General features: G+C 46.5%; 1 protein-coding gene across 8 annotated transcripts in view; it reads right to left on the minus strand.

The window, feature by feature from the left end:
- The window catches only part of PRKG1 (protein kinase cGMP-dependent 1), a 395,239-nt gene that overhangs the window by 84,228 nt on the left and 290,177 nt on the right, over positions 1-20,834 (minus strand). For all 8 annotated transcript variants that reach the window (XM_027665603.1, XM_027665605.1, XM_027665602.1 and 5 more), the window contains 2 exons: positions 18,405-18,482; positions 13,977-14,071 (listed from right to left, as the gene is read on the minus strand). In XM_027665603.1, coding sequence (XP_027521404.1) covers positions 13,977-14,071; positions 18,405-18,482 — 173 coding nt within the window. The remainder of the gene's footprint in view (positions 1-13,976; positions 14,072-18,404; positions 18,483-20,834) is intronic.

Raw genomic sequence — 20,834 nt, forward strand, 5'->3', positions numbered from 1 at the left:
GTGTCCAAGGCCAGGCTGGAGCAACCTGGGCTAGTGGAAGGTGTCCCTGCCCATGGCAGAGGTGAGATGAGATGGGCTTTAAGGTCCCTTCCAACCCAAACCATCCTGGGATTCGATGATATTCCACGCCACCAGCTCTCCTCCACCACGTTCCAGAAGTCACTCATACATTGCAGAAGTCAAATAAAAAATCAAAAATAACATTAACTAAATATCCTCCCAGTTATGCTTTTTGCAGGTTTTTAGCCAGATTATCCTCAGGCTCTTGCCCACGTTACTGATTCTTCACTCAAAGTCACCTTGGGCTGGTCACCTCAGCCCTGAAGGTACCCAAGAGATGCCCTAATTTGGAAGAAATTTAAAAAAAAACCAACTTCTTTGTGACACAAGCACAGTCAATATTTAAAAAAAACCAACTCCAACACTGAAAATTTCAAGCAGATTTGGGCCCAAGACTGCAAAGTCAACCCAACAAACCCATCCTTCTCTTCTTACTTAGTGTTTCATCCCACTTGAAGAACTTATTTCCTTTTCACCAGTTTTTGGTCTCTGAGAGGAAAAAAGAAACTGCACAAAACTCACATTATTGTACACTTCAACACAACTTTTTTGGGGGGGAAAGTTCCCAAACATGTCTAAAATTACACCGTGGAATGGGAAAATAAAAGAGCACGTAGGGCAAATGATGATTAACCTGCTGTAACAACCATTATCATCTCTATGAGATCATGGTTTATAGAAAGCTGCTCTAAAACATTCCAGCTTCTCCTCAATTCCATAACTGAAAACATTTTTTCATTTAATTATAGCACAAACGAGGAAATAATGGGATTTAGCAAGTGCCTTAAAGACGGGTCGCTTATGGCTTTAGATTTCAGGAATCAAGAACTTGATTTCATAAAGCCCAGGGGTTGGGAGAGGGGAAAAAAAAAAAAGAAATTGGATTCAATAGCAATATAAAAAATTATATTAATTTAAATCTCTGCCAGCCCCTTCAGCAGTCACAGTGAAATTGCTTCGTTAGGGAAGTTCTGCCATATAAACCTAAACCTTGTTTCAGCCTCAGCAAACCCAAGATTAAATTGAGCTGAAGGTTGCCTGCAGTCTTAAGAGTTATAAATGAGCTCTTTGCCTTTTTTATTGAATATAAACCCAACTAAAGCGCTGGAAGTGTCTGTTCAGTCCAACACATGCAGCTCAACATTGGATTTGGGATGATGGCATCACTCCTGAGGGCATCACTGACACCTTCCACTCGGCCACCTGTGCCTCAAACAGCAAGAGCCTGCAGAGAACTCACTGAGAAACTAATTTATTCCATGAAATAAATTAGGAAATATATCTCCTGTCAGCAAATTAGCATTTTCTAGGGGGTCTAGGGGTGAAGTGTTTCCAGTTCAAGGCTGCAACAATTTATTATGTTGGCAGCAGAGCCTCCCCCTGTGGAGGGTTTTGCTTTCTGGAAGTGGAGTTGGACTCCATGATCCTGATGGGTGCCTTCCAGCTCAGCATATTCCATGATTCTGGGATTCCTTGATTCTGTCATGGTGGGACATGAGACAGCCCATCAGGAGAACCATATCTTGTCCATTTTCTCTCCAAAAAGGGAAAAGCAGGGACTTACTGGGCAGAGAAAGGAGACACCAATGGTGGTCAGGGGATGCAAAGGCAGCTGGGGGACTGTTGTTTAACTGGAGAGATGGCAGAAGGGGGAAGACAATTATCCTAATTAAGGAAATCAGCTTGCTGAAGGATTCCTGCCAGCAGAGTTTGGCAGCACAAGAACAAACGGATTTGGGGACAAGGACCTTGTGGTTGGAGAAGGACAAAAAGAGGAGGTTTGGAGCCTTAAACCTGCAGAGAATGAACTGGGCACAGGAAGATGGGAAGGGAAGGAGAGGTCCTGGCAGAGCAGGGGCTGGGTGGGCTCTGAGCTGGCCAAATGCCCATCAGTGGTGCCAATGGGATGGCGAGGTTTCAATAAGCAGCTGTGGGAAAGGCAGCACAATCCAGCCTATCCCACAAATCCCTAGAAACCAGAGGTTATCCCAGCGCTGAGGGTGGGCTCCTCTATCCCCTACATTCATCAGCAGCTGCCTGAGGCTCCCAAATCCATCAAAGGTGGATCCATCAACAATGTCTGTGGAGTGTCCCAAGGATCAGCCTTCATTCCAGCCCTGGGGGGGATTTGCTGTATCCCAGCTATGGCACCGAGGCAGCAGCTCCCAGCACAGCAACCATTCCAGCCACGGGGTCAGGCCAGTTCACACACTGGCCCGCACAACTGGCACAGTTGTTTTTTTCAGTTAAATTCAACCTAAAAATGGAAAGCTTGAGTCTTAAATGGAGACCCAATCCTCTGGGTTCAGCAAGCAGAGCCCCCGGGGGAGCATCCACAGGGATGTTCCCGTAAACAACACACTCTTCCAAAACATGAGTGTTCAGACATCTGTTCTGGGAGCCAAACACAAAGGTAACACGAGCTTGGCACACAAAGTTCCGGCGCTGCCCCTCACAAAAGCCCGGCTCAGGTTGCGCCCTGGCCTAAAATAACACCCGGCTTTGCTCAGTGACAACACCAGCTCTTTATTTTTAAATGTTACACTGCTCAGGGTGGTATTTCCAGCCAGATCCAGCTTGGCTCCAGCTCCCCCTTTGGAGTCCCAGCACCACCCCACAGGGACAGGGATGGGCTGGGCAAGCAGGTGTTTGCTGTAACACACTGAGCTCTGCAAAGCTTGACTGTGTCTCTTATCAACAGCCAGGGCAACTCTCTCCCTGTTCAGGGGCTGGGACTGAAGGTGGAGCTGTTGGAGAGGGCATAAACAGCCCCTCTGCCACGTCTGGGAATGGGCAAAAGATCTATTTTAAGACTTCAAACTGATGCTGATGACCTCAAACTCAAAGCAGAGGACTGTCAAGAAATCGAAATATATCCAGCTTAGGAATGGTGCTGAGCCTACAGAATTCTGTAGGTTTATGGAGGGAAGATGAGGAGGAGAACAGCAAACAGAAGGAAACCAGGCTCATTCTCCCTGAGCGAGGCTTTGCAGGTGACAACACCAGCCTGTGTTTTGGGGGATACACCGTGAGCTGGGATGGGATCAGTCCAGTTGGGATCATCAGCACAGGTTGGGAGAGCTGGGGGAGTTCACCTGGAGAAGAGAAGGATCCAGGGAGACCTGAGAGCCCCTTCCAGGGCCTAAAGGGGCTCCAGGAGAGCTGGAGAGGGACTGGGGACAAGGGATGGAGGGACAGGACAAGGGGGAATGGCTTCAAACTGACACAGGGCAGAGTTAGATGGGATATTGGGAAGGAATTGTTCCCTGTGAGGGTGGTGAGACCCTGGCACAGGTTGCCCAGAGAAGCTGTGGCTGCCCCTGGATCCCTGGAAGTGTCCAAGGCCAGGTTGGAGCAACCTGGGCTAGTGGAAGGTGTCCCTGCCCATGGCAGGGGGTGGCACTGGATGAGCTTTAGGACTCTGGGCTGGGACAGTTCAATTCCTGGCAGAAGTGCCCCTTGACCACAGCTCAGGGACGAGCTTGAGCTTGGGCAGAGCGCCTCAGGTTCTTTGCTCCTGTCTGGGAACGTGACTGTGAAGCCTCCTGGGTACAAATCAGAACCACTGAAGTTTGAAAAGCCCCCTAAAATCAGAGTCCCACCACTCCCCCAGCACTGCCCAGCCCACCACTGCCCCATGACCCCAGGTGCCACCCACAAAACAACCCCAACAAAACAATCCCAACATCGGGGTTGGGATCCTGCCAGGAGGGAGAGCTGACAGAGGGAATCAGGGCACTGAAGGACGGCATGTCACAAAAAAATCATCCTAAAAATAGCAAGTCTATAATGGGCAGGACCCTTCTCCCCTGCTGAATAACCTGGATGACATAAATTAACCTCAAAAGTGTTGCTGGGAATACTGAATATGGAAACATCATTAAGGAAGCCACAGGTTATTGGGAAGGTGTCCTCAATGCAAACTTGCACCAATGTCTTCTCCAAACGATGGGGGCCTAATTTATAATATTATGGCTAAATCAGGATTGTGTTCAAATCACTGGCTAATTGAAGTGGCACACCCTTTGTGTTCCAATTACAGCATGAAAACTGAAAGCCAGGAAGGGATATTATTCCATATTTTTAGAGGTGGAACTATTTTAATGGGCATCTAACATGGAGTGTTTCACTACTTATAAATCAGGAGGCTTAACATTAATTATTTCACATCATGAGGGTGCCTTAGAACGACTGGGCACTGCATCCCAAATCCGGGATTCTGGGCTAAAAAACCCCTCAGTTTTCCCATGCACACAAGACCAAATCCATCCCGTATATAAAGAGGAGATTTGAAGAGGAGCCACCTCACATGATGGCAGAGTTAAGTCTGGCTTTAAATTTAAGCAGACATCCCTTTTATTTCAGCTCTCTTTTCCCCCTCTGGTTGTTGGAAACCTGCTCCAAGGGTTTGTTAACATGGATTATCTTGTCTGCATCCCCCGCACTAATTCCTACTCCTGCATCCCCAATAGGCACCTTTGCTTTTAAAGGAAGTCAAGAGAATTAGAATTCAGTGCTGCATTTCTCAGTTCCACTTAATGCTTGCAAACCTGAACAGAGCTAGAGGGAGGATTCTGATGGAAGCATTTTTTCCAAGAAAATGTGTGATTTCCTCACTAGAGGTCTTCTACAGGGATTTTTCTCTCCTCTCCTTATAAACATATTTATCCCAGAGCATGGATTTTTTTTTTCTTCCTCTAACTAGAAACACTTGTCATAAATCAGCATTTTGACACAAGTGTCCTAATTTTGAACTTTAAGGATAAAATGTTTTGACTTAATCATCAGCTGCAGGACAGAAACGAGGTGGGAATTTTTTGGTTGTTGTTTTTTTTTCTTTCACAGAAAAAAAAAAAAAACAACATAAAAAGGAGCAAAAGGGAAGACTTTGGAGCATTTCTCTCAAGCTCTGAGGCAAAAAGACACCGGAAAAATTCTCTGAGCAGCAGAGATTAAGCAAATATATCGGTAACTATAAACCTTCTGTTCTTGTGCTTTCCTCCAAACCCCTGGAATTCTGTGTTCCTCCATCTGGCATGCTCTTGTTGCCCAATATTTTATATGTGTATATATATATATATAGATATATTTTAAACTCAGCAGGAGGAATCTTGTGCCTGCTCTCTAGGACTGCATCCTCAAAGGAGAGGAAATCCACGATTTGAGTTCCCAGGGATGACTCAGGTGGAGGAAAGCCAGAACTATTCATAAGCTGTGATCTTCTAAACCAACGATTATTATCTTTAAGACTCCAAACAACGTGATTATTTACTAAATACATCTGAGTCATCAAATTGGCTCTGAGTGTAACTTCCCCAGAGTAACTGGAGCAACGTTATTTATCTTCTTTTTGTTAGGAGAAGAGGAGGAAAACTTTGATTTTAGAATCCTAGAACAGTTTGGGCTGGAAGGGACCTTGTTTCCTAGTTTTTTTTTTCCCTCTATGAAGTTTTGTGTTTCTTAAAAAAAAAAATTAAAGGCAGATATTGAAAGGCTGAGAGAGTTGGGATTGTTCAGCCTGGAGAGGAGAAGCTTTGGGGTGACCCAATTGTGGCCTTCCAGGACCTGGAGGGTCTGACAGGAAAGATGGAGAGAGACTATTTCCAAGAGCCTGGAGTGACAGGACAAAGGGGAATGGCTTCAAACTGCCAGAGGGCAGGGTTAGATGGGATATTGGGAAGGAATTGTTCCCTGTGAGGGTGGGGAGGCCCTGGCACAGGTTGCCCAGAGAAGCTGTGGCTGCCCCTGGATCCCTGGAAGTGTCCAAGGCCAGGTTGGACGGGGCTTGGAGCAACCTGGGCTAGTGGGAGGTGTCCCTACCCATGCCAGGGGTAGAACTGGATGAGCTTTAGGGCCCTTCCAACCCAAACCATTCTATAATTCTATCATTGATTCTGATACTTGTTTTCTTTGTCTCTTGGACAATTTATCAAAAAAAAAAAGGTGCATTTTTGAGCACAATGCCTGTCTCTTCTCCTCCTCCAGTAAGGGATGTATTTTCACGCTGATGGATTTTATGTAACCAGGCTTGTGAGATCCAAAGGGGCTGCTCAACATGAGGCAGGAGCTGATAAGGCACAACAGATCCAAGGCTGGTGTTCCCTGCTCTTGCCTAAGCAGACAGTCATTTGTTTTTCCTTCTCAATGCCATGTTTGCTGTCGGGGGTTTTGTTCAGCATTAGTATGAAATCAAGCTGCATCTCATCAACAAGTTAATTGCCCTGAAAGTCAGGAAATCTGCAAGCAAGATAGTGAACAATGGCTGCTGAGAGCCCCTGATCCATCATCACAGCCCTGGGAGAGGTTTGGAAGTGATCATCTAAAACCAGAGAAGCCTCAGGGGGCAGGAATTTGGCAATTGCTCTGTTTTGGTCCTAAAGAAACCCTGGGCCTACCCAAGACTGGGAGAATTCTAGAGAAGTTCCTATGGGACTTGCCCTGTGGAGCAAACCTGGAAAGCTGCACAGCGCCTTGGGAAGGTCCACCAGCACCTGCTGGACTAAGATAGGACCAGTTTTCTGCACAAAGATTGATAAAAGCCCTCAAATTATGGACTGGGCTGTTTGTCAGAACACAGAACTATGCTGCAGTTGCTGAGCTTGAGTTCCAAACCTTTATATCAATATAACAGTATATATATAATATTTATATAGAAATATAATACTTTCAGGATATATGAAGTATTTTTTTGTATAAAAAGCGTGTTTCTCTTTAAAGAAAAAGTAGGACTGAGTTCAGAGAGTCCCAGCTGGTTTTAAGGGGCCTGCAAGATCATCTACCTCCAATCCCCTGCCATGGGCAGGGACACCTTCCAGAGTGTCAGAGAACTCACAAAGCCATGTAAGATCCTGGAAAAGTGTAAAGATAGTAAAGAAAACTTATTATTTGGCTTCACGTGGCTCGTTGCCACGTCTGCAGTCTCAGACAACAGACTCTGAGCTCTCTGCAAATCAAGATATCAACTGCACATCTGAGAACTGCCTAAAGGAGCAGATGGCCCATCCAAAAACCCCCTAAACAAGCCCCATTAAAACCCACAACCTTCTGTGGCAATTAGTTGCGCAGTTTCAAGCGTGCAGGATGAGATAAACTCCCATTTCCAAACTGCTGGTGGATGTTGGAGAAGCGACCGACAGCCCAGCAAGGTCATGAATTATTAAAGCTGCAGCTCTGGCTCGGGATGTTCTTCAGCAATCAATTCTGGGGGCTGTAAAAGAGAGGGTGCCAGCACAGATGGACCTCTGGTGCAACCCATTTCGGGCTCTTTATCTGAGATAAGAAAAGTCAATAGTAGCAATTCATTCCTGTTGGAAAAGCATAAGGCAACTTGCACCAGGGTAATGCCAGGGCAGCCCTCCCAGGGAGGGTGTGTGAGGGACACAACATCATCCTCTGCTCCCCTGGGGCCTTCCCACCTCTTTGCTTGATATGTGGGGTGGCTGAAGTCGACACAGCTCAAAAAGGCACAAAATGAAGTCACAGAATCATGGAAATCATCACGAAATCCCAGAATGGTTTGGGTGGGAAGGGATCTTAAAGCCTGTCCTGCTCCATCCCTTGCCGTGAGAAGGGACACCTTCCACTAGCCCAGGTTGCTCCAAGCCCCATCTAACCTGGCCTTGGACTTTCAGACTTCCAGACCGTGTCAGGATCATGGTTTTGTGGTCACTCCACCACCTCCCTGGGCAGTCCCTTCCAACGCTCTGCAACCCATTCTGTAAAGAAATTCCAACCTGAACCTCCTCTGGCACAACTTGAGGTCATTCCCTCTCATCCTGTTGCTTGGCACGTGGGAGAAAGGGAAGCAGCTACATCAGTGACCAACAGGTGCTCGTAGAAATGTCATCAAACAAATCCTGAAGGTCCTGACAGAGATTTTCCCAACCAACTTTGCACCGGCAGCGTCGTCAAACAGCTCCATCCGCACCTGAGCCACGGTTTTGAGAGCAGCACACCCAAATTCCAGCTTGGATGGGACAGGGAGACATTTCCCAAGCCTTTCATTTCAATTCTGCCACGGTGGGCCCTTTGGAGATCAGTCAGCTCCGAGCTCCATCTCCCGCCCCAGATGCCTGAGGGAAGAAAAGCGCTCCCTGTGGGAACCATATGGTGACACCAGCTCGGTGTCACTTTGCCTCCTCGCTTCCAGCTGCCCAGGCTTTTGAGCTCTCAAACCTCCAAAGCCTCTGGGAGGGTTTTGTTTCCAAGTCCTTTTTGTTTCCTTTGAAAGCTTCCTGTGCCTCCGGGTGACGGGTCCAAATCCATCAGCCAGCACTCCCGGCTTCCACCTCCCACCTGACTGCAAGGGCAGGGAAAGGGAAGAGGATGGGAAATGCAGCCATAATGGCTGGAATATTTTTTTAGGATCACCCAGTGCTCACAATAAATGTAAAGAGCAGCTGAGAGAATGGATTAAAAACATTCCAGGAGGTCCTTGGAGACCACGTGTCCATGGATGGATGGACACATCCACTCTGCTCCACACGCACACTGCAGGTGTTGGGCAGAAGGGCTACAGAGCACCCTGGACTTATGGAAAATCCCATTATTTAGCACCAGGGGAGATAAACAAATGGTTCCTAAAGTTAAAAGGGTCTTTTTTGGTTGTTCTGCTTGTTCTCCTGCAGATCAGCGCTTGAAGAACTGCTTCAGTTTTACTGTGGCCACCGCTGCACTCCTGGGACATCTTCATCTCCATGGGGCTCCTGCAGGGAAAACTCCATCATCCTGGAGTGCATTCCCACCCTGGGGCTGGGTTTAAACTCCTTTTCTTCCTTTCCTCTTCCAAACTGGGCTGAAATGGGAAGAGTGAACCCCCTCTGCATTGTGACAGATGAGCCTGGAAGAGCTTCATGCCAAGAGAAATCACTCCAGGAAGGAACCTTCCATCATTCTCCCAGCCAGGACCACACGGCCCATTTTTCCAGCCCTTTCCCATCGTGGATCCCATCTGCTTTCTCACACCACAATTTGGCTGCTCCCCAGACCCTTCCTCAACACTCTTTGATTGGACATCCCTTCCCCAAGCACAGGGGTTGCAACAAAAGGAGCTGTACTTCTCACTGGAGAAGCCAAAATTCCTTATTAACTTAAAATGTCATCCTATGGGATATATAAATCTTTCATCTGTCTATGTTATATATAGATATATATCTGAAAAAAAAATATATTTATGTATATATGGAAATGCCACCCTGAGATGAAACACATCCACTTGTGTGACTGCCCCTATGTCATAGAGCAATAAATATTTCCAGTCCTCCATTCCACTCTCTTTTCCCTGGAAAATTCCAGACAATAAGCCAGCAGATGGCAAGGTTTTAGTGGGAGTATGATACAGCAAAGAATGGGTTTGATAAGATGAAATATAACCCTCACACTCGCTGGGAAGTTCAGTCCAAGGACATTGGAAAAGGATTTGGTCCATTAAAGCTTTTTACCTCCCAACAGGTGATTTGGGACAAGCAGAAAATTGGGGCAGATAAAATAAAATAACAGGGAATGTTTGACAGCAAGGGAGTGGGAAAACCAGTCTGATTTGACTGGGAGAGGGAAGATCAACTGTTGTGGAAAAGGAAAACACATTGAAAGGAAAATAAATCAGTAAAAATAAATTACATGGAAATAAAACATTCAGAAGGGAAGGGGATGGGGGAAAAAGGAGGGGAAGGGGGAAAAAGGAGGGGAAGGGGGAAAAAGGGGCTAAAATGGGGGAAAAGAGGAGAAAAAGAGGGAAAAGGGGGAGAAAAAGGAGGAAAAAGGGGGAAAAGGGGGAAGGGAGGAAGGGGGAAAAGAGAGGAAAAGAGGGGAAAGGGGGGAAAAAGGGGGGAGAAAGGGGGGAAAAAAGGGGCGAAGGGGCAGAAAAAGGGGAAAAAGGGGGGAAAAGGAGAAAAAAAGAGGAAAAAAGGGGGAAGGGGGAAAAAGGGGAAAAGGGGGGGAAGAGGGGGAGAAGAGGGGAAAAGGGGGGAGAAGAGGAGGAAAAAAAGGGGGAAAAGAGGTGAAAAAGGGGAAAAGGGGGGGAAAAGGAGGAAAAAGGGAGAAGGGAGAGAAAAAGGGGAAAAGGGGGGAAAAGGGAAGGAAATAAAATAAAATAAAATAAAATAAAATTTTATCATTTTCCAAGGTCCTTTTATTCCCACTGACAGGAATCAGTTTGACTCCTTCACCTTGGGACCCGAGTAAATGAATCCATGTATTCCTTTAAAAGTTATCAGTGAGCCAGAGGGGAGGAGAATTTCTGGGAAGAAAAAAGAAAGGAAACACATGAAATAAACTGGAAAGGGCAAGAAAAGAAACAGGGCAGCAAGGGGCTAAAAAGGGGGAAAAAAGGGGGAAAAAAGGGGGGAAAGGGGGAAAAAATGGAAAATAGGGGAAAAAAGGAGAAAAGGGAGAGAAAAAGGGGGAAAAGCGGGAAAAGGGGGAAGGGGGGGAAGGGGAAAAAGGGGGGAAAGGGGGAAAAAGGGAGGGGAGAAAAAGGTTTCAACAGCCTTCCAGGTTTTTGGTGATGAAGTTTTGAAGGAAACACCGAGTTTTTAAGTTGTTCTCTGGGAAAACACAGTGCAAAGCTCCGGGATTGTCAGCAGGGAAGTTGCCTTTCCACATTCCCACCCAGACAGACGGATGTTGTTTTATTGCTCCAAATTCTCAGGGCACAAAACATCCCCCCCCCTAGGGATTTGGGGCAGTCAGAGGAGAGATGATTCCTGGAACTTTGGGAAAATAATTCCCCGGGAGCTTCCAGAGGTGGAAATATAAGTGGGAAATAGCACAGATTTTCTTTAGAGAAGAAGTGCTGCCCCAGGAGGGACAGGAATTGTGATCCTCATTTTCAGATCAGTGTGGATGTAACCAATAATTTATATGTAAATGATATGTAATAATACTATATATATAAAAAATAAATATAATATATAGCGTGAATATATAAAAGTTATTTCTATTTATATATAAATTTGCTCCAATAACTCAAATATCACTGTAATGGTCCCCAGAGCAGAGCACCTCCTGCACAACCCAAAGGCCACAGTTGATTCTTCACCACAAACACATTTTCTAACAAATAATAATAAAAACGTGTGTATTTTAGCTTTACAGATGGGAAGGGTGAGGGAGGACACCCTTTGCCAGGGGGTCTTGGTGCCAAACAGGAGCTTCCTCTGGTGGTGCCACCCCTGAGCTGACCCTTCCCAAATTCCCACCCGTTTCCATAAACCACGCCCTGACAGAATTCCTGCCAGTCCCAAAGGTGCCCTCAGCAACTCAGCTGGCTCAAACTGGGTGACAGTGCCCTCACCACAAACCCCAACTGGACCCCAGACTGGCCAGTTTGGTGGAAGCATCAGGAACCCAGTGCTGGGTTTCTACCAAAGCCCCTCTCCAGAACATCAGCCCCTCGCCATGTGCCACCACTGCGGGGCTGCAGATCCTCCCAGACCCCAAAACCATGGGAACAGCACCCAAAACACCAGGGTCTGATGGAATATATAACGTAGCAGATCCTCCCAGACCCCAAAACCCACAGGAACAGCACCCAAAACACCAGGGTCTGATGGAATGTATAACGTAGCAGCAAGGAGGCACTCACAGAATCGTGGAATGGGTTGGGTTGGAAGGGACCTCCAAGCTCATCTCATTCCAACCCCCTGCCACGGGCAGGGACATCTCCCACCATCCCAGGTTGCAATGGCTCCAAACCTTTGAGTTGGCCTAGGGGGAACAATTCCTGAAGGAGATGAAAACCATTCATGGAATGGTTGGGTTGGAAGGGACCTTCAAGGCCATTTAGCTCCCAGCCCCTGCCATGGGGAGGGACACCTTCCACTAGACCAGGTTGCTCAGAAACCCTCATATTCCGAAAAATTTGCTTTTCTGCATTGATTTGAATATTTGAATTGTTTATTCGAATGGACTTTATTTCCCTGTTGGTGGAAATAATGATCGTAAACAGCCTTCTAAATATTATAAAATGTTCTCTTTCCAGTAAACACCCCCCCCCCCCAGTGAGTGATTGCTGAGCACGCCACAAATCCTGCCCTGTTAGACTGCAAACTGCACAGCTGCTGCCTGCAGCTCCCCAGGAAGGACACAGATCCCTGGGGGATGCTGTGGATCATCATTTCTCCACTCCTGTTTTCCCTGTGCAATGGGATCCCGGGCAATTCCGGGGGCCAGATGGTGTGAGCTGCAAACTGGGCTATTGCCCATTGTCCCTGGTGTGCCAGGGATGGTGCTGGGAGGGACTGGGAGAGCCCTGCAGCTCTACACAGAATTTCAGTGTTATTTTCTACTGTCAGGGAGAAATGTCTTTTTAGTTGTGGTTATGTTCTACACCCATGGAATAAAGGCTAGTGGGAGGTGTTCCTGCTCGTGGCAGGGCGTGGAATGAGATGGGCTTTGAGGTCCCTTCCAACCCAAACCACTCTGTGATCCCATGATTTCTTTTTCCAAGGGAGGTGGAATTCCTCCAGAACCATCCCTGCAGTCTGTAAACAAGCCCAGCAGTTCTGTAGCCAGGTTTAAATTGAATAATGTGTAATATTGTAATGCAAAGCATCCAGCAGCTCCATAAATCCCTCATAAAGGAGTGCCTGTCAGGACTGTGGGACACATCCCAGTTCAGCACCTTGGGAAACCTTTAGGATGATTCTACTGCTGTCAAACACAGTTAGACCTGAGAGAGTCAGATAAAATTCAATTTTTAGTACATTTTCTTTGACTTTTTCATGTTTGACTAGCTTTTTAAAATTTTACCAGTAAACCTTAGAAACATGGAATGATTTAGGTTGGGAGGGACCTCAAAGCTCATCCAATTCCACCCCCTGCCACGGGCAGGGACACCTCCCACTGTCCCAGGTCCAGCCTGGCCTTGGACACTTCTAGACCATGGCAGGATTATGCTTTCCTTGCATGCTGAGAATGTGCTCTCAATTATGAAGTTCCCATTTAGCCTCAGAAGATCAAAGGTATTCAATATATTGAATATTCAAATATATGCAGACAAGTGTTGTAAATGAACCAATCTCAATCTGAGCCAGTCAGTTAAAATACTGGATTTAAAATGCTGAGAAATTCCCATTTTAGGGGTGCTGTGTGCCACTGGAGTTATGCAGGGATGGAATAAAAATAAGGATATTTGTTTAAAAACCACGTTACTTTGTAATTAAGGTCTAGAATCACAGGAGTGAGGTGAGTTTTGTGCTGGATGCATCTCTGGCTGCCAGGAAGTGACTTGAAATTTGGGCTTCAAGTGTTTCCACCACCTTCTTTTTGGGAGAAGGCTGATACAGGAGGGACTGGACACAACAATTACCACACAACAGTTACCACAGCATCTCCCAAAATAAAAGCCCAACAGCTCTTTCACAGAGTTCCCAAGAAGGGCAGAGTGTCCCAAATTCCTGTTTGCTCTTCCTATTCCTTCCCATGGAAATCAAGGCTATTTTTGTAACCATCACCCATCCAATGTGGATTTCCAGCTTTTCTTCTTTTGGATTATCCCCAGAGGAAAAGGTTTCTATAAAACAGGTCACTCCCATCCAACCCCCACCTCCACCAAAGCCATGAAAATACAGCCAGAGAACTTCAATCCCACCACCCCCACCCTGCCTTCAACCCCACCAGGACAACCACAACCATGCTCTTCCATGTGGGAATAACACTCCAGAGATGCAAAAAGCCAAACATTTGGATCCTCCAATGCATGGTGGGGAAAGACAGTGCAAAGATAAATGACTTTTTGGTGTCCAGCAGCAAGGCAAGATCTCTGGATTTGATGTCCCCCCTCGAGGGCTTTCTTCCCATCACAAAAGAATAAACCCACTCCCAACCTCCTCCTCAGCAGGCAGAGCCCTCTGAGAGCTGCAGAAATCCTTGAGGAATGATGTCAATGGAATAACTGCATCACCAGGAGCACTTACCCTTGAAGGGCTTTCTCTCCAAACCAATCTCCCTTCCCCAGGGTGCGGAGGAAGACGGGATCTTCACTGGGGGAGTCTTCCCGAGTGACGTTCACCTGTGGAAAAGCCAAAAGGATTTAGGAAAACTGGGGTTTACAAAGGGTTGCTCAGAGAGGAATTCACCAGCTCCCAGATCTCTGGGCTGTGTCTCCTCTGGGAATCGTTCCCCAGAGTCCTGCACTCTTCCCATGGCATCACTGACCAACCATCCAGGGAAACGAACAGTTATTTCCCACCAAGGCACCTCCTGCTCTTGGAAAAACCCACCACTTTGGGGGTTTGAATGTTTGTCACTCTGAACACGGAGTTGGCTGCACAAGAACAGGCAGCAGCAGAAAGAGGTTCCAAGACTTTGGGGTGGCTCAGTCAGGCACACAGCCCAGGCTCCTGTTAGCTTTGCTCCCCAGCATTCCTTGAGCTCCTGAGCTCTCACCTCAGGGAAAGGTGTCATAAAAATCAGAACCAAAATGAAACAGTTTGGAGGCTGCAGGATGAAAGGTGCCCCCGCTCCTTTGGGCTCCCAAATTCAGGGGAGGGATGACTCCGGCTGGAGCAAAAATCAAGGCTTTTCACTGAAGTTTAAAGGAATTGACCATCTTATTTTTAATTCTTTTTTATTTAGCAGTGAAAGAGAAGAGCAGATATTGCTGATGGAAAGCAAACTGTCTCCCTGCTGTAAACTCACAGGCAGTGCACGGTGGGAGTCACCTCTCCCAGCTCTAAATCGAGTTGTGCAGCCTCTGTCTGTGGTCAGTGGACAGGGGCAGGCATTCCCAAAGCCCATTTTGTCCCAGATTTCATTGGGATGAGCCCCTCTCTGCAGGTACCTCACCTACAGGGGAAGATCTCTCATCTGCTCCTCCTTTGCAGACCTTTTAATCAGAGCTTTTCCACATGGAAGTTCCCAAAGGCAAAATGTGGGATGTCAGACACGTCCTTTTGGATTTGGAGACATCCCAGTGTAATTTCACCATGAAATTCCCAATTGTGCCCTGCACCTTCTCCCACCTCCTTAAAGGGTGGCTAAACCATAGCAGTGGGTTTGAGTCATTAATGACCCATCCAAGAGCAGATGAGGGCAGGGAATGTGGGATGGCTGAGCCAGGAACACCCCTGGACACACAAAGGGAACTTTGAGGCAGATTTCAGCTCTTTCTCCATGACTTCCATGGATCCCAAGCAATGAGTGTGGAGGGATTTCTGTGTGGCTCAAAACTCTGAGCCCCTTGAACAGCCACTGCTCCAGTGAAGGACCCACCTGACCCAGCACTAAACTGGTGCCACACCATGGCTTTTAATGGGAAAATGGTGGGAAATGGCACAGCATGGCAGACTCTGCCTCTGGATAAAGGCAAGGCACTGCACAAGCAGAAGGGATTGAGCCATTTCCATTCAACAGATTCCTGCACTCAAAGTGTTCTGAACCCACTTCTGACTTCTACTCACTTGGACTCCAGGAAACCCACTCAAATAAATGAACTAAAGTAGTTCAGGAATGGGGTCAAGTGGGGTGGATGGAGCTGACAGAGAAAAAGAGGAGAGATCTTGCTCCTAAAAGAACCATCAAGGGAGGATGGGCTGAAATAAAACAGAGCAGAAATCTTTCTGAGTGTTTCTGAGGAGTGTTGGGCTCAAAAATACAAAAAATCTCCTTGCTCACTTCAGCCTGGGGAAGAGAAGGGTCTGGGGAGACCTTAGGGCAGAATTCCAGTACCTAAAGGTACAAAAGAGCTGGAGAGGGACTTGGGACAAGGGATGGGGGGACAGGACAAGGGGGAATGGCTTCCCACTGCCAGAGGGCAGGGTTAGGTGAGATATTGGGAAGGAATTGTTCCCTGGGAGGGTGGGAAGGCCCTGGCACAAGTTTCCCAGAGAAGCTGTGGCTGCCCCTGGATCCCTGGAAGTGTCCAAGGCCAGGTTGGAGCAACCTGGGCTAGTGGGAGGTGTCCCTGCCCATGGCAGGGGTGGGACTGGATGGGCTTTAAGGTCCCTTCCAATCCAAAGCATTCCATGATTCCATGAGAGTCACTCCAGACACTCTGACACGAAAGGTAAGGCAGAGCTTTCCTAAGGAGCTCTCCCAGTTCCTGCTCAGGCTCCAGTGCTGGTCACAGACAGTGTCCATGGATTCCCAGGTTCAGGAGTTGTTCCCAGAATTATCCCTGGATTATTAAACTGCCTGGGTCAGGTTTTAAAAGGGAACATGGGACATGATGTGCCTTGGCTTCAGCAAGTGCCAGGCAGCACCCACTGATCCCATAATTCTCTATTCCATCATCAGTTATTCCATGTTTCATTGCTGAGTTTCATCCCTCTATCCTTGGCTGTATCCTTAGCATGAGTTAGTGATTGGATCTAACTTATGCCCTAATACAGGCATTAAAATTAAACCCTCTCCAACTCCACCCATCTTCCCTCAGCCACTGGGGTCCCTTTTGTAAATGGAAGAGAAAACTGGGAAGAATTTAACTATCCCTGTGGGAATTTCTGTCAGGCCATCAGGCTCCAGCTGAGGGTCTGGGAACTTCCCAGCGAGTCCACGTGCCTTGTTTTATTTTAGCTCCCTTTTTCTGGGCAGCAGCTCTCCCAGTAAGCTGAAGGGGCAGAGGCCAGGGATGAAGCCAAGGAGCATTTCCAGCAGGAGCCCAGGGCTCTGGAGTGATGGCCATGGGCAGGGTTGGGCTCCTCCTCCATCCTGAGGGTGAGGGGTGAGGGCTGCAGGGGGGGCAGATCAACAACTGCACATTCAGCTGCTGTCAGCAACAGGGATTTGGCTTTTACAACCAAGAGACTCCATTTGGAGACTGAGGACACGTTGGAATAAGTCCAGAAAATGGCACAGGGATGCTCAGAGGGCTGGAGCACCTCTGCCATGAGGAAAGGCTGAGACAGTCAAAGCTCCTCAGCCTGGAGAAGAGAAGGATCCAGGGAGACCTGAGAGCCCCTTCCAGTCCCTAAAGGGGCTCCAGGAGAGCTGGAGAGGGACTGGGACAAGGGATGGAGGGACAGGACACAGGGAATGGCTTCCCACTGCCAGAGTTAGATGAGATACTGGGAAGGAATTGTTCCCTGTGAGGGTGGGGAGGCCCTGGCACAGGTTGCCCAGAGAAGCTGTGGCTGCCCCTGGATCCCTGCAAGTGTCCAAGGCCAGGTTGGATGGGGCTTGGAGTAACCTGGGCTAGTGGGAAGTGTCTCTGCCCATGGCAGGGGTGGGACTGGGTGATATTTAAGGTCCCTTCCAACCCCAACCATGACTGCCAGGAAGGGATGGGATCCACTGACCAAGTTGGGCAAAAACCTGGTTTCAGCAGACTGGCCAACACGGCTTCAAACCCTCCACATGGGAAGGAGATGCACCATTAAAAAAGGGCAAAAAAAAAGGATATTCTGGGAGAAGAGGGAATATTATTTCTGAGTGGAGGGAAGCGAAAGGCCTTCAGTTTGGATTTCAGGCCATGATCATCTTCCTTTCAGAAACTTATCCATGACATTCCTATTCATCTGGAAAGACCTTTTTTTTCCTTCTAATGAAGAACTGGCTCCTGGAAACAGGGAGTGGAAGATGATGGGAAAAAAACTTGGGAGACAACTCCACACCCACACTCTTCCTCCATGGATGCCATGGGGTTTGCCCTCCCCTCAAGGACACGTGGTTGGTGCCAACATCAACTCCAGGGAGCAGGAGGTTGGGCCTGGTCTAATTCCAAGCACATTTATCCATTTGTGTTTCCTTGCCATGTATCATCTCATCTGCAGTGGGAAATCACTGTATATTCCCAAGAACATCTCCATCCTGCTCCGTGGAAAGAAGCCCAGTGTTCCTCAAGTGGAACAGTATTAGGCCAGCTAAAAAAATAGTAGAAATTTGCTGAAGGTAAGAAAAAAAAAACCTTGTATAAAATCCCATCAGGATTTTAGGGGAAAAGAGGTCAAAAATCCCATTTTCCCTGTGAGCAGTGGAACGGAAACTTACTTAGACCTTCTTCCTTCCCCAAGGAGAGAGCTCAGACGTCCCTGGCTGCTCATTATTCAATTTGGGGAAGCTGAGAAGGGGTAGCCATGGGAATGAAGTCTGGAAGTCAGCCTTGTAAGAGGGATTCTTAGTTGAGTATTGCAGGGTATAGTGGCAATAAAAAACAGAGGGTTTTTGCTCATTTACTGAGAGACTCAACTACTGTTTTTGACCCCAAAGTGTTCCCTGGGAGCAAACCAGCAGCAGATTGATTTTTCTCCCCTTCAGGTTGCTCTTCTCTGCTGGTACAGTGCCAGAAGTTTAATTAAATGTCAAGTGTTGCCACATTTGTGCCCGGGGGAGGGGAGGGAGGGAGAGGCTGGGGCTGAGTTTTGGGAGCAGGGCAGCACCAGCAGCCCTGCAGGGTGTGAGCTCACCTTCCCTTTGCTGATGATGAAGAAGGTGTCCCCTCGAGCTCCTTGTCTGATGATGTACTCTCCACTTTCATAGTGTGTCTGTAAAGGGAGAAAAAAAAACCAGATGAAGATGAGCAAACCCAAGCAGAGCCTGTTTTCCAGGGGATCCTTTGGCAGTTCTGTGGGATAAAATCACCCCGGACCAATTTTCTCCCAGCCCGAACACCAGCTGGGACTTAAAGATTGTCCTGTGTCAAGGGATGTAAGGATTAAACTGCAACAGTTTCTGGCTTGCCCATTTTTCCTCAGGCTGTGCCAGTGCCAGCTTTTGCCCAGATGAATTATCCTCACAGCCTAAATCCATTTTTAGCACGTCAACAGGACAGAGGAATTTTCATAAGGGAATACAAGACATGAGCTAAACTGCAATAATATGTCCGTTGTAACAATAATTCTTTTTCTTCTCTTTTTTTTCTTTTTTTTTTTCTTGTGGTTTTGGTGGTTTCCCAGCTTTGCTAGCAAGGGCTTTATTCAACAAACAATTTCTTTCTCTTCTCCTGTTATTACAGTAGTTTAATCTGCCTTTCTTTTTTTTTTTTTTTTGCCTTATTGTGTGGAATATTCCCTGCTAAATCCGTGTCACAGTTTATCAACACTTCCATCCCTTGGATCACCCCAGCAGAGGCAATTTGCATTTATACATCACCAAAAAACCTCAAAGCCAACATTCCCTAATATTTTTTTCCCAATATTTTCTAAATAAAGACTCTCCATTTATATCCAGCCCCCCCCAAACCCTCTGGCTCAGGTGTTGTTTGAAGGCATAGCAAAGACCATCAGGGCTTCTAATCCCAAAGAATGTAAAAACAGGGATGATTTGAGAGGAATTCATTCAAATCCTTGAATTTGGATAAGCTTGAGGTGTTTTCTTTCAAGGGTATTGTGTTTATTTACTGTGTTTATTTATTTATCTTTACACCCAACCTTTTTGGTGCCACTTCCAGACTGACAGGAGAATCCCACAGGAAAATAAACAGGCAGAGGCTCATGGAAAAGCAACAGGAGAAAACAACTCTTTGGTTTGGGAGCATTGGGCACAGGGGGATATTAATGAAAAGGAAAAAAGTTAAATGTAAAAGATATTAAAAAAATTAAAATATTAAAAATAGAAAAATATGTTAAAAATAGGAAAATATATTAAAAATATAAAAATATATTAAAAATAAAAAATATATTTAAAATCTTTTAAAAAAATCTAAAAAATATCTGAGTGAACTATAATACAGAATTAATTAGGTGAGTTCCTTAAAATACATCTAGTTAGGCAGCAACCTAAACAAAAAAATATGGGTAAATAAAAGCACCAGGTTAGTAATTAATAATCCTCAGACTCTCCAGAAGATCAATAAATTAAAAACAAACAAACAAAAACAAAAAAAAACAAACAAAAAACCAAAAAAACCCCAACCCCTCAAAAAACCCACAAGAAACAACACCAACAACAAAACAAAAACCAAAACAAAACCAAAACAAAACAAAAAACCAAAACAACCAAAAAAACCTCAAACAAACAAACAAAAAAGTTCTCTACCAGAACCACAAATCCTGAATATTATCATGGCACTTCAAATAAGGGGACAGGAGAATGTGTGTCAGGAATTCTAATTTGTGGGTTGCCCTGACCCTGAACAGACTCCACTGGATCTAAAAAACGCTGTATTTTTTCCTCTTTTCATGTGCCAGAGTGGAAAGAGGAAAAAAAAATCCTGGAGGAGCCCCTGGACAGGAACCCAGAGAGTTTTCCTTGTTACATGGGGTGTCTCTGGAGAGCAGATTTGAGGATGGACATTTCTGAGCATCCAGGATGAGACTCCTTGAAAGGGCCTGATTTTAGGAGGTGTTGGGGTCAGAACCTCTCAAGTGGAATTTTGTAGGCACCCAAAGATCTAATGACTGCAAATATTATTATGTATATTCCCATGAGTCCATCCAAACTTTACACGAGGAATGGAAGAAGAACAAATTTGAGCTTTGAAGCATCTAAACCTGCCTCTTAATTTGGCATCTCGTGTCTACTCTCTTCTTTTTCCCCTGAGCTCTAATCACATTCAAATCCTTCTTCCAACATCCAAACCACATTCCTCTGCTCCTTCCCTGGGAGCCCAATCCCACAGAGCTTTCATTCCACTTGACCTCCCCCTCATTCCCTCCATCCACATCTTCATCTTTATGCATTTTGAGCCATTTCTTTCACAGCCAATTCCTGGTTTTCCTGCTTGGATCGACCCATCCTTCCCCATCCTCTGACACTGCTCTTCCTCTTCAGTCCTCCTGGGCTGACACAAACCAACTCATCCGTGTGCTTTGCCCTTCTGACCAAATTATTCCTGCCTGTTCAGCCTGAGAGCCCCGTGCCAGGCAGGGGAGGTGCCCAAGGGTTTGTTTATGGCA

This window comes from Corapipo altera, unplaced genomic scaffold (assembly GCF_003945725.1).
Source record: "Corapipo altera isolate COAL_440 unplaced genomic scaffold, ASM394572v1 161, whole genome shotgun sequence".
In the NCBI taxonomy this organism is placed as follows: domain Eukaryota; kingdom Metazoa; phylum Chordata; class Aves; order Passeriformes; family Pipridae; genus Corapipo; species Corapipo altera.